General features: G+C 41.1%; 1 protein-coding gene across 10 annotated transcripts in view; it reads right to left on the reverse strand.

Annotated features, from left to right (window-relative positions):
* The window catches only part of SH3PXD2A (SH3 and PX domains 2A), a 259,093-nt gene that overhangs the window by 75,955 nt on the left and 170,712 nt on the right, over positions 1-12,426 (reverse strand). For 5 of the 10 annotated variants that reach the window (XM_081006148.1, XM_081006143.1, XM_081006149.1 and 2 more), the window contains one exon: positions 9,713-9,757. The exons of the other annotated variants lie outside the window; for them this stretch is intronic. In XM_081006148.1, coding sequence (XP_080862274.1) covers positions 9,713-9,757 — 45 coding nt within the window. The remainder of the gene's footprint in view (positions 1-9,712; positions 9,758-12,426) is intronic. 10 annotated transcript variants of the gene reach the window in all.

The raw sequence follows: 12,426 nt of genomic DNA on the forward strand, positions 1-12,426 counted from the left end.
AAGTAAGTTCCCTAGAGACCTGTAATTTATGGCATACATCCAGCACGGTACTGTGATGAAAGAGAATTCTCACCTCCAGCCAAAGATCTGGTCAGCTTGGGCTGGACAACGAACTGCTGACTGACTGACTGACTAATATGGGAAGCTATGCATGTTAATCAGACACTTTTACTTTGTTAAACAAAATAGAGAATAGCTGTAATACACATTGAGACAGAGACAGTCAAGTTCCTCTCTCAAACTTGTTCTTTAGCAACATTTTGACTGGTCTAATAAAGGCATTGCATTGTAAAGTATAATCTGTAGTATAGTATGGAGTATATTAAACTCAAATAAGGGTAAAGTTAGTTGCCCACCTTCAATATGGTACATATTTAAAGACCAAGTCTGCAAAGATGTATCTATCACAGCATCTTAAGCAATACGTATTTTACGACTGGGAAGAGGCTACAATTAGAAAACCCTTTCCAGCTATCACAATCCACAATTCTACAGAAAAAGAGGAAAAAGAAGCCTTCATTGTTTCAGAGCAGAGAAAAATATTCTTCTTTCGTGCAGCATTTGTAAAAAAAAACTTCTCCATAGACATGTTTAATTGGTTCCATCTATCAAAAGATTTTATTTATAGGATGGACAGCTTCTAGAGAAAGAGAGAGAAACGGAGAGAGGGAGGGAGGGAGGGAGACTTGACTCATCCAAACTGTCTAATTTAACATGGATTGAGTTCCTTCCGACACTTAGCAGGAAGGTTCCCAAAAGACATTTGCCCTTCTTTGACTCTCCCGATTAAAGTAGAGGAAATACAAATGTGAATGCACCAGTGGAGGAGGGGGACGAGAATAATCGTGGTATTATTAAGTTCCATTGTCAATCGTGAAAAAAAGACCAGGCTAGTTGAGATGAAATTTCTACTGGTTTCTTTTTAAAGAGAGAGTGCTTAGGATTCAAATCAGTCTAGGACAGTGATGGCCAAACTTGGCCCTGCAGCTGTTTTTGGACTACAACTCCCATCACCCCCAGCTAACAGGACCAGTGGTCAGGGATGATGGGAATTGTAGTCCCAAAACAGCTGCAGGGCCAAGTTTGACCATCACTAGTCTAGGGGAATTTGCACTCTCCACTCCTCTATGGAAAACGTATGCATGTGTTCAGGGGCACCCTTCAACATCACAAAGCTCATTAAAAATAAGCTATTTAGGAGACTGGATTCCTAACAAAAGATTAAGCCCAACAACCCTCTCTCATTGTTTCTATTAAATGTTGTTTTGAGAGAACATACTTAAAATAATGTCTTCAAAAGCTGGGAGTTTTTCTATACTGAAGTCATTTCCATATAGAAAATATAATGCAAGGAATACACAGATTATCAAACAAGCAATAATCATACTTTTCTTCTTGTCTTCCCATATACATCTGGTTGGCCACTGAGGCTGCTGGCTAGGGGTGTGTGGGTGTGGGTGTGGGTGTGTAAGAGAATCATACACATATACATGAATGCCAGGACTGTCTGTAACATAGACATGATTGCCAGCAATTAAATAGTTTCCTCAGATAATATATTACTTTACATCTTGAACAGCCATTTAGGTTTCTAGATAAATGGGAGCTTTCTTAATTTACCCAGTTTATGTTTCCTATATTACTTCACGAAATCACAATCCACTTAACCTAATTAAACAAAATAACTGAAACAAAAAATATGATCCATCTGTACTCAAATGGCTACCTTCCTCATGGTCAAGTCAATAGGAGCATGAACTACATTTAGAGCTGTGCTGGCTGGAGAGTTGAAAGGAGAAACATTTTTATGAAAAAACTCTCTCACACACACACCCCGCACATTAAAAAGGCACTTCCCCTTCAGGCAATTTCTTCAAAAGTGAGCTAAAGCAGTTGCTTATGTAGGAAGCATGCCCTTACTCTGAAATGGCTTTATTTGCCTTCAATGATGTCAGCAACATGCAGCCAAATCAAATCGGCTCATCATCTTATGCAATTAATGATTTGGCTTATATCATTATAGAAATGAGAAAGAGGGAGTATCAGGACAGCAACCAATATGGAAACAACAGCAGTGAACAACTTCAGGAAAGTGTAAAAATTCCCACCAAAGTCCAATCTAGAATATGGGGCACTTCGTCTAATTAGGAATTGGGGAACATTGAGCATAGTCCTAACTACAACACACTCCTCAGATTATTGCTGTTCCTCCATCTGTTGCTGAAATGTCAAGCTATCCTGTGAATAAAAGTTTAACCTGGCTAGTTTTGAGGATGTTCTGACTAAAAAAAGGTAAAGGTAAAGGACCCTTGACAATTAAGTCCAGTCGCAGATGACTCTGGGGTTGCAGTGCTCATCTCGCTTTACAGGCTGAGGAGCCGGCGTTTGTCCGCAGACAGTTTTCCCGGGTCATGTAGCCAACATGACTGAACCGCTTCTGGAGCAACGGAACACCGAAACCAGAGCAGCGCACAGAAACGCTGTTTACCTTCTCACTGGAGCAGTACCTATTTATCTACTTGCACTTTTTGGCGTGCTTTTGAACTGCTAGGTTGGCAGGAGCTGGGACCAAGCAACTGGAGCTCATCGCATCACAGGGATTCGAACCACCGACTTTCTGATCGGCAAGCCCAAGAGGCTCAGTGGTTTAGACCACAGCGCCACCCTGTTCTGACTAAGGGTATGCAAAAACCCCTATTTAAAGTATGTAATATTTTTAAAGAGGAAGTGGCATTGCTCACTTTCATCCAGCCTTTTCTTCAACGTGGTACAATAAGCAACACAGAAACAAGGTAACAAGTATTATCCATTGAAGCTGCAAATGGGATCAATTTCTTGATTCTAGTTCCATCTATACTCCATACATTTTTATCCTTATCCATGTCTGCCTGTCCTTTTTCATCTGGTTCTACTGACCCCCCTGCCAAATCTAATGTTTGTTTGTTTTTATTCACAACCAATTTTACAAAGGTTAGCCAATTCTCCATTTTAAATTGCAGCAGGTGCTTTAATGGGGATCTGTCCAATACACAGTTAGCAAGACTAGTAACTTAAAATAAGTGGCGATTCTCTAGTCCCACTGATATTTGACACAGTGAGTGCTCATGTCGTATCTCTGGCCTTGCCTTCTTTTATGTCTTTTTCTTTTGAAAATCTCTAATCAGAGAAATTCATTAGTTCTCCAGGCTCTCCACCCTCAATCACTTTAGATTTGTTGGTTTCAGAGATGACATTCAGCCAAGAAAAAGTTGAGACAGAGGAAAGGGTGAAGTCAGATTCCTTTCCCCAACCACCTCAACTTCTTGGAAAATTGGCTCACAGTCTACAGACTCCAATCAACTAGGTTACAGGTAGAAAAAGTTAAGGCAATGGTATTCCACACACAGATGTGTGAAACCACTTGGAGGGCATCCAAGAAGCTGCCAGACACAAGTTCCCCAACAGCTGGAGAACACCTAAATACTTTGGCACTTGACCCATTTCAACTGGCCAAAGCAAGTGTGGATTTTTTTAGCTGTGCTTTGAGATAGAAAAGGGATAGAGGCTGATCTTTTAAAGAGAAGGCAGGATTGAAGAGTGGAAGAACATTCCTAAAGGTGGCAGTTTGGTTTAGAGATGTTTAGGAGCAGGAAACTATTAGACCAGGTGTTCTCTCTATGCTCAGTTCAAGTGTTCTCAAAGTGCACTCAGGGCAGAACTTTTACATCTTGGCAGCCACAGTTCTTCCAAATTACTTTTGCTGAGGTAACATAAATGTGGAGAAAGCTGGAAGGGAGAGATGTCCCATCTACTGATTCTCTCCAGAAAACAGCTCCCCACAGGCATCTTTCCCCCTAGCCAGAAGGGGGAAAGGAAGGGGATAAGAACAGCCCAGGGTGTATTTGCAGGGGAGAACTGGTGAGCAGAGGCAGAATTAGGGGAGGCGGAGGGAAGACAAGTAAAAAGAACAATTTTTTTTGGCATGAGAGCATTAAATACAGAAGAGACCGGGGGTGGGGAGATTGCTTTCTCAAATGGCTTACATACAGTAATTTCCTCTCATTTAACTTTTTTCCTGCAAAAGGCTGCTCATACACATGGACTTTTACTGAAGCTCCAATTGCCTGCATCTTGCCATCGCAACAAATGCAGCCAGGTAATACTGCACGGTGCCAAACAGAGAGAGAATTTGGCTCAGAGTCTTAACATTTTAGAGGTGCAAGCCTCCCTTTCTCAACCTCCATCTCACACCTAGGCAGTTGTATGTATTCCCATGGCCATATACACAAAAAAGTATCCAATGGGCTGCAAACTTTGCTTTCTATTAAACTGCTGAAAGACATAATTTGATACCTGAAAGAGCTTTGAGTTTTCTAAACCAAAGCCGCGCCTAATGAGGCACACATGGCCTTCAGTGTTAGCCACGCAAAATCCAAGGACAAATCTTTGTCTCTAATTTTTCAGACTGTCTTTTCCTTTCAATGCCATCCAGATTGTTTGTTCCCTGCAACCCCCTCCCCCAATATTTCTTAGAACTTAAGACAAGGGAAAATATGCCTCTTACAGAGGCAAGACTAACTCTTCTCACATCTGTCTTGATCCCTGCAAGATGTACACCCACAGGAGCAGGCTCTAGTGCCAACTGTAAATCCCTAACTTATTATGTTCAGGGTGAGAAAGTGTGTGCTATGCAATGGGCAAGGTTAGCACATGCTCCAGGAAGCCATTCTAGCCATCAACACTTCATTGCTTTGGAACATCGCATGGTAGTATCAGCCAGGCTCTAATTTATTAGAACTCAAATGTTTCCAGATTAATCTGGGATGCATGTGCATGAATGGCATATAGGCATTCTAGCCATCAACTGGGTGCCATAAGAATGATGCATATAATACTATGCTAACCTAACCAGAGATCTCATACTGATAAGCTAGAGGTAAAAAGAAGGTCATATAACTAAAACAATTGTTATGGCAGACATTGTTTACAGCAAACATGATTGATCAACCAATAAAGGTTAACCACGCTAATATACCATATGGTGCCAAAATTAATTCCTAATTTATTCCTTATCTACATGTCCCTTTAGAGGAGAGCAGGTGTGTATGAAATTCTAAGCCAGTACTAGCAACAACCTGTTGAGTGAACTGTAGTAGTTCCCAACGTTCATCTGTGAGTGACAGGGTAATCAGCAGTATCCAAATGAATGCAAGAAGTTGATCAAGAACTCTTTTTCTTGGCATATGCTGTTTTCATTTTGTGAGCTACACCAAGCAATCCCAAACTGTCATCTGAACTCTGAATACTGCCTCATTAGATGGCTTTTTCCACAAACTAACTTCACTTCAATAAACATAAAAGTCACTTCCAACTCTTCTACAGTATCAAATTTTCCATCTACATAACAGCCAAACCAACAATGATAAGGAAGTGAGGGTAGCAAAAATGCTGTCAAGAATGTAGTCACCAAGGAGAGGTTAGAATTGGATAGGTGTTTATAGTAGTTTGTCGACCATATTTCAAACATGGTAAGTCTAAAAGCACAAGCACACAAAGACAATTTGAAGTAAGTTTGTTATCAACATTCCTGCTTCTGAAAGCTCCACTCATCACAATGAGCACTGGGTGTCAGCAATATCAGGGCTCTTCATCAACACAGCTGGCTTGAAGCTGCAGCTGGTGAGTGAGGAAGGCTGTCACTTTTACCCTTCAAATGAGACACCGTTCAAAACAGTATCAAAGGTGGTGTTGAGGCATAATGCCACATTGTAAAAGCAGGTGCGGAGGAAGGTTATCAACGGTAACCAAGGTGGTCAGCATGTAGCAATGCTCTCTTTTATAATGGAAAGCAATCAATAGCTCAGATGGCACAGAACATCCTACTTCTGCAAAAGCAATTCTATTTTGTGTCGTGCCAGCACCTGACATGTATGAATAATGAAAAAGCATGGGTGGATAAACTGCAATTACGGAAGTAATGAGTATTTGAAGAATATGCAAGCACCCCTGCTCAAATGACTTCAAGCACAATCCACCTCTGGCAGGCCCCTTGCTTCAATTCTGTTGGCAGCTTCACCCACCCAAATCCCACTTCCTCAAGGCTGTGCTTACTAGGTTTTTTGTAGCTCAAAGTAATTAGTGCCAACGTTGCTGTTTGCACCCATGACCTTGAGCTGCAAGGTCTGTGGCAACAGAAACAGCTGAAGCAAGCCCAAGGTCAACGCACCTATGTAGACTGATGGGACAAGAGGGTCTTCAGCATAGCTCGCTTTTTACCACACATATACCCAAGCCACTGGCAGGCATTCAGTATTCTAAAAATTTCTTTGGAAGTGTGTGAAGAACATTATGTCTCCATGGATTTTTGTCAGTCACATCAAGATTTTGTGAGCATCCTTCAACTCTCAAGCTTCTGCAAGTACAATGAAGAAAAGCTCACAAAACATGGCTGATTTTCGAGCCGAATGAGGGGGTGTTGAAGCTTCCCTACTTTCAGTCAGACTATGACTATACTCTTAGTCCATCTCTATGTACTACCACACCCCCACAGGCCACACACACACAAATAAAAAAGCAGCTAGCAATGGGAGGTTATGAAATAATTCCAAGAAAACGGCAAGTTTTCTGGAAGATTAAGCAAACAAAAGCCCTCACACACTGTCAAGTCTCAACAAAAATGAGAACTAGAAACATCACACACACACACACACACACACAGAGAGAGAGAGAGAGAGAGAGAGAGAGAGGAGAGAGAGGGAGAGTTGAAAAGTGGCCACAGTCAGGAGGCCAGATGTGTCATAATACTAATGAGCAAGTCTTAGCCTCTGTATTAGCCCTCTACAGTTTTTATAGACAGTGGTTTCCAAACTTTTTTAAAAGGCCCTGTTCCCTTTTAAAATTAAAATATGCTCAGTTCTGTCCACACTCTAGTCCACCAACCCTGATGCTCATAACCTCTCTGTATTCTCCAGGTAGCCCCCGTTTCTTGAAATAAGAAGAAACTGTGGGCAGGTGGCCAGATACAGCTGCATTCCTTGGCTTCTCAGGACCTAGCATGAAAGCTTCAGACAGGCTTCTATTTTATTCCACCCCAAGCTCCCATCCCTCATTGTACACCATCATTATATTTTTCTTATGGGATGGCACTTTATAAATACTCTCATAGGTAAACGAATCACTCGGTAGGCAAGTCAGCTCCACACAGGCCTTTAAAAATGGGTTCATCAGGAAGGAAGCACCATATGCCACACCCTAAATGCTGTTGCTCCTGAGCTTGCTGGTCACCTGAGAGTACCTACCTTTGCAAGCAGTCTAACTTTGCAAGATATTAAGAGGCATACAGGCAGTATACAGTTAACATGACTATTAGCCATTCTCCATGAATTTGACTAATCCCCTTTTAAAGAAATTCAAGTTGGTGGGCATTACTATATCTTGTGGTAGGGAATTCCATTGACTATCTGCTGCATGAAGGACTTGCTTTTGTCTTTCCTCCTGAACCTCCCAACATGTAACTTCATTGGAGGACCCTGACTACTAGTATTATATGAGAGGCAAACATCTGTCTATCCACTTTCTTCACATAGTGCATAATTGTACAAACCTCTATAATCTCCAGACCCTTACCTCCCTCCCCTCCCTTAACCAAGAAGCCTCCCCATTACAGTAACTTTATCTCAAAGGGGAGTTGTCCCTGCCCCCAGCCCCAAGCACTTTCTTCTGCACATTTTCAAGCTCTATAATCTCTTTTTTGGAGATTATACAAGAACTGTGTATAGTACTGTATTCCAAAAACAGTTGTATGATAAATTTGGAAAAAGATACTGTCTTAATGTTTATTGTAAGCCGATTTGGATAGTTTACTGAGGAAAAGCAGAATAACTAAATGGGGGGGAGGAGATTCAAGAGATTTGTCATCGTATTGTGGATATGGTGAATATTATTTATATAGTTACACCATGCTGCAGAACTAACTTAGGGATTGTGAAATCGCTTTAACACTTTTTTCTTGGGAAATGTGAAGTGGATTAGGGAAATTTTGTTCAGGACATTATGAAATAGGTTATGTCAACACTGCTAGGATTTGTGCAGTATAATTTGTAAACTATGTCCCATTTGTAATTTTTTAAAGAAACAGTTGACTATCACATTTACTGTAATTGACTTCTCAGGTGTATCCATGTGGGACATCATCAAATGCAACTGTCATTAGATGGGTACTCTTTAAAATGACCCTTAAAGGCCTGAGGAATGATTAATACCCTTGGTCCACTTTAATTTTGGAATATATATTTACATAATTGCTTCTAATGCTTCTTTGTCTTCATACAGGTCTCTTGAGGAGAATGATGGCAAAACACAGAAGAATATCAAGAGACAGCATTACAGTGGATCATAATACCATTTCTTAAAAACTAACAACTGCCATAGTAAAATCCAAATACTCAAGAGTATGATGGAAGATAGAAATCACCTTTCACCTAAAGAATTGAGAGGGAGAGGGGGTGGGAGACTGATGGGGAAAGAAGAAAAAGGGAGGGAGAGAAAGAAATCTGAGAATATGTTAGAGGAGACAAAGAGACAAGATGGGAAGCTTAGTGCATGAATGGATACAACAGACAAGTAAAATGCCAAATGCAGATTGAGAAAATAATGGATTGACAAGGCTTGTGCTAGCCAGCCTGTAGACAAACACAAATGTGAGGACTGAACAGATAGCAAAACAAAGGGACAAGTTAAAAGGAATAGAACATGAAATAAGACATAACTTTAAAATGAAACTTGCTGAAATAATTGGAAAGGCTCAAAGAATAGTTGGTCGATTTTCTTGGTATACAGCAAAACTGTACAACTGGTATAGGAGGCTGCAAACAGCATTAATTCTGGAACACTGAAGCAAGTAAATAAGCCAGTGGAGGATCTGCAATATAGGAGATGAAAGGTAGAACTGATCATCTTGGAGTTAAGGTTGTATGTTTAAGTAGTTTAGAAGACCAGGAACTTCATACAGAAACTTATTTATATCTTGGGCAAAGGCCACTTCTCAGTGGTTGAGTTTGCATAAGGTTCAATGCTGAATCACTGGCACCTCAAGGGCAGGCTGGGAATGACCCCTGTATGTAACCCTGGAGAGTTGCTGCCAGTCAGTAGACATACAGGCTTAAGAAGAGCCTACTAGATCAGGCCAATGGCCAGTGCTTTTTTTCTAGGAAAATAGGTGCCATGAAGTTGTTAAGGTAAGTGCCACACTTTTTAACAACAAAAAGGGGTGCGTACCCTGGAATACTCCCGGGGGGGGGGGGCACTGCCAATGGCCAATCTAGTCCAGCATCCTTTTCTCACAGTGCTGAATCAGATGCCTGTGGGAAACCTGCAAGCGTAATTTGAGTACAAAAGCACTTTCCCCTTGTGTGGTTTTCAGCAATTAGTATTCAGAAGCTTTACTGCCTCCAACTGTGGATGGAGAGCATAGCCATCATGGCTCATAGACTTCAATAGCCCTCTCCATGAACTTGTCCAATTATTTTAAAGCCATCTAGATTAGTGGCCAAACGGTTGATCCATATAGTTAGTCAAAGGTCTATCCCAATCTATCCCTGAGTAGGGATCCCATGCCACTTATCTGCCTATAGCCTGCCATTCTCTCCCCATCTCCCATTCTAGAGATCTGTAATTGATATCCAGGGTACCAGAGAGAGCAAGCACAAATTTGTATATAAAAACAATATAGTACCTGCAATAACCTTCTTTGGAGAATCAGATAAGCTGGACATCCAGACTTCAAAGTCCAAGAAAAGAAGCAGCAGAGAAATAAGAAAAGCAGAAGAAGAGGCATTAGAAATACAGAGAAGCAGTTTTATGGCCCAGCAAATACTGAACAGCTTTTTTTTTTTAATGTGCACACAGAGGAACTATTTCCATAAAGCTCACAGCAAGGAAACAACCAAGGAGGTTGCTAAAAGAAGAGCATAAGAAGGCACAAAGTTATCCCTGTGGTAGAGTTTCATTAGTGACAGATATAGGCAGGGGATTATGTAACTTTGGTCTAAATCAGAAAGGTTTTGCTTTGTTTTTGAATAACTTATTAGCAATTTTAACAAGCATAATACAAACAACTGAGACAAATGGGGGGGGGAGTGGGAAGTTGTTGACATAGGAATGATTCACAGAAATGGTGCACCTAAGGCATCTCAGGGCCTACACTTACAGTCCCGCAGCACAGAAGGGTCCTAAGTGAACATCCTGGGTGAGGGGCTGTGCAAAAAAAGGCTCCGTATCGGAACCTGGCAATGGGATGATGCTTTCTTATTTTAAAAACATTCTGTAATCACGGACTACATGGCATGTACATGGCACAAATACTCATTATTATTATTTTAAAATAAAAAATGCATTATTCTTTTATACAACACAATGTTGCATATAGCCAAGTAAATCAGGGAAGTAGAAGCAAACTTCATTTTATTCCAGTAGTCATGATTATGCTATGATGTTTATATAGTCTGACTGTGGTTGCTGTATATCAGTGGAACAGATTCCAGTAGGGCTTGCATTTGGTGCCAAATGTTGAAGGTGCCAAACGTAAGCCTTGCTTGCAGAGGAACAATCGGCAGCACACTCTGCAACTGCATTTGTTTGGAATACTGTGCACAATTCTGGTCCCCTCTCCTGAAAAAGAATATTGCAGAACTGAAAAAAGCTCAGAAAAGGGCAACCAAAATGATCAAGGTGGCAGAGCAACTCCCCATGAGGAAAGGTTGCAGCATTTGGGACTTCTAGTTTAGAGAAAACGGTTACATGATGGGAGTTTATAAAATTACACATGGCATGGATAAAGTAGATATGAGAGAGGGAGAAAAACCTCTCTGTTAACACTAGAACTTATGGACATCCAATGAAGTTGAATGTTTTAGGACAGATTTTTAAAAAGCAATTCTTCACATGGCGCATAGTCACTCTCATGGAAGGCCATGATGGACACCAACCTGGATAGCTTTAAAAGAGAATTTGACAAATTTGTGGAGGATAATAGCTATTGGCCATGATGACAGCATCATTGGCAGTACATCCCCGAACACCAGTTGCTGGAAACTGCAGGAGGAAAGAGCACTGTTGCACAGGACCTGAGTCCTGCTTGTGGGCTTCCCATGGGCATCTAGTTGGCCACTGTGAGGGCAGGGTGCTGATGGGCCTAATCTGCCCAAAGAGCTGGAAGTCCCCCATACTTGTTCTATCAGAAATGTAGAAGCAGTTGTAAAGCATGGAACAGCAAGTGAGGAGGAGGAAGAGAAATGTTACTTGTGTGCTTCACAACTGATGTCATGACAATCTAATTCTCCCATCCAATGGCTCAACACCACTGAGTCCAGGATCTAAAATTACTTAGCTGCACCATTGTCCACAAGACCCTCTGAGTATGTAGTGCAGCAATAAAACTGGATTTGCAAAGCTAAGCAGGGTCCTGTATGGACTGAAGCCATCCAGATAGACACTGACATTGTTCTTAAGGCAAAGGTATGATTAGAGTACTTCAGCACAAACACAGACTGGAGGTCACCCTGTGAATTTAGCACCTCAATTCAATCCACTCTATCCTGAGCCAAGACTAGAGCTGTTGGTTTATTAACCAATTTTAAAATGTATTTTTAAGTTGGTCAATAAGCAGGTGATCAGCTAAACATTAATTATTATCACCAAAGCCTCTGTTTTCAGTACCTTTTGGAGGGAACTGAAGTTTAAAAGATTTGAATTGTAAGCTAAGCTTTACACCTACCATTTGTGACCAAAATAAATAGACTCTCAAGTATTATTTGACCTGCCTGACTTTGAGTTGTGCCAGAATGGAAGCTAGTGCAGATCCAGGGCAGTGTCCAAATATACCCAGCATGCACCTGCAAGGCCATCACATGAAACAGTAAAAATGTTACTTGGAAATCACACTAGGTTGGTAGCAAAACCCTGTACCTCAGTTCATTCATCTGTAAAATGGAAAATTAAGCCACACATTCTTGAATGAGCTTCTGTCTCTGGGAGAGAAGGTATTGTTCCATTCTGAAAGTCTTGACCAAGTGTACAAGGGTTGACTCTGGTTACTTACTGGCACGGGGTGGGGGGAGCATTCTGCACATGTTCAGTATGCTCAAAGACATTGTTATTTTAGATGTTCCAGGAACTGAGGCCTGGCTAACCCTTTGCCATGAGGCTTTTATTTTAAAAGGAGTTCATGCATTAGAAGGAGCTCACACATGGCAAGTTTAAAAACACTAAACCAAATATGTACATACTGTGTCTAGCTATTGAGGTTTCTCTGGATAAAGAGAAACAGAGGTGACAGTATAATGAAATAAAGCCACAGAATAATTCCATCCAGGGAAAATACTCCAGAACTCCCCAACTACCCCAAACAGAGTTTGCACTGACCATGCCAAACCAATATTGAAAGAGCCA

Source organism: Podarcis pityusensis (assembly GCF_964106645.2).
Source record: "Podarcis pityusensis genome assembly, chromosome: 5".
NCBI lineage: Eukaryota > Metazoa > Chordata > Lepidosauria > Squamata > Lacertidae > Podarcis > Podarcis pityusensis.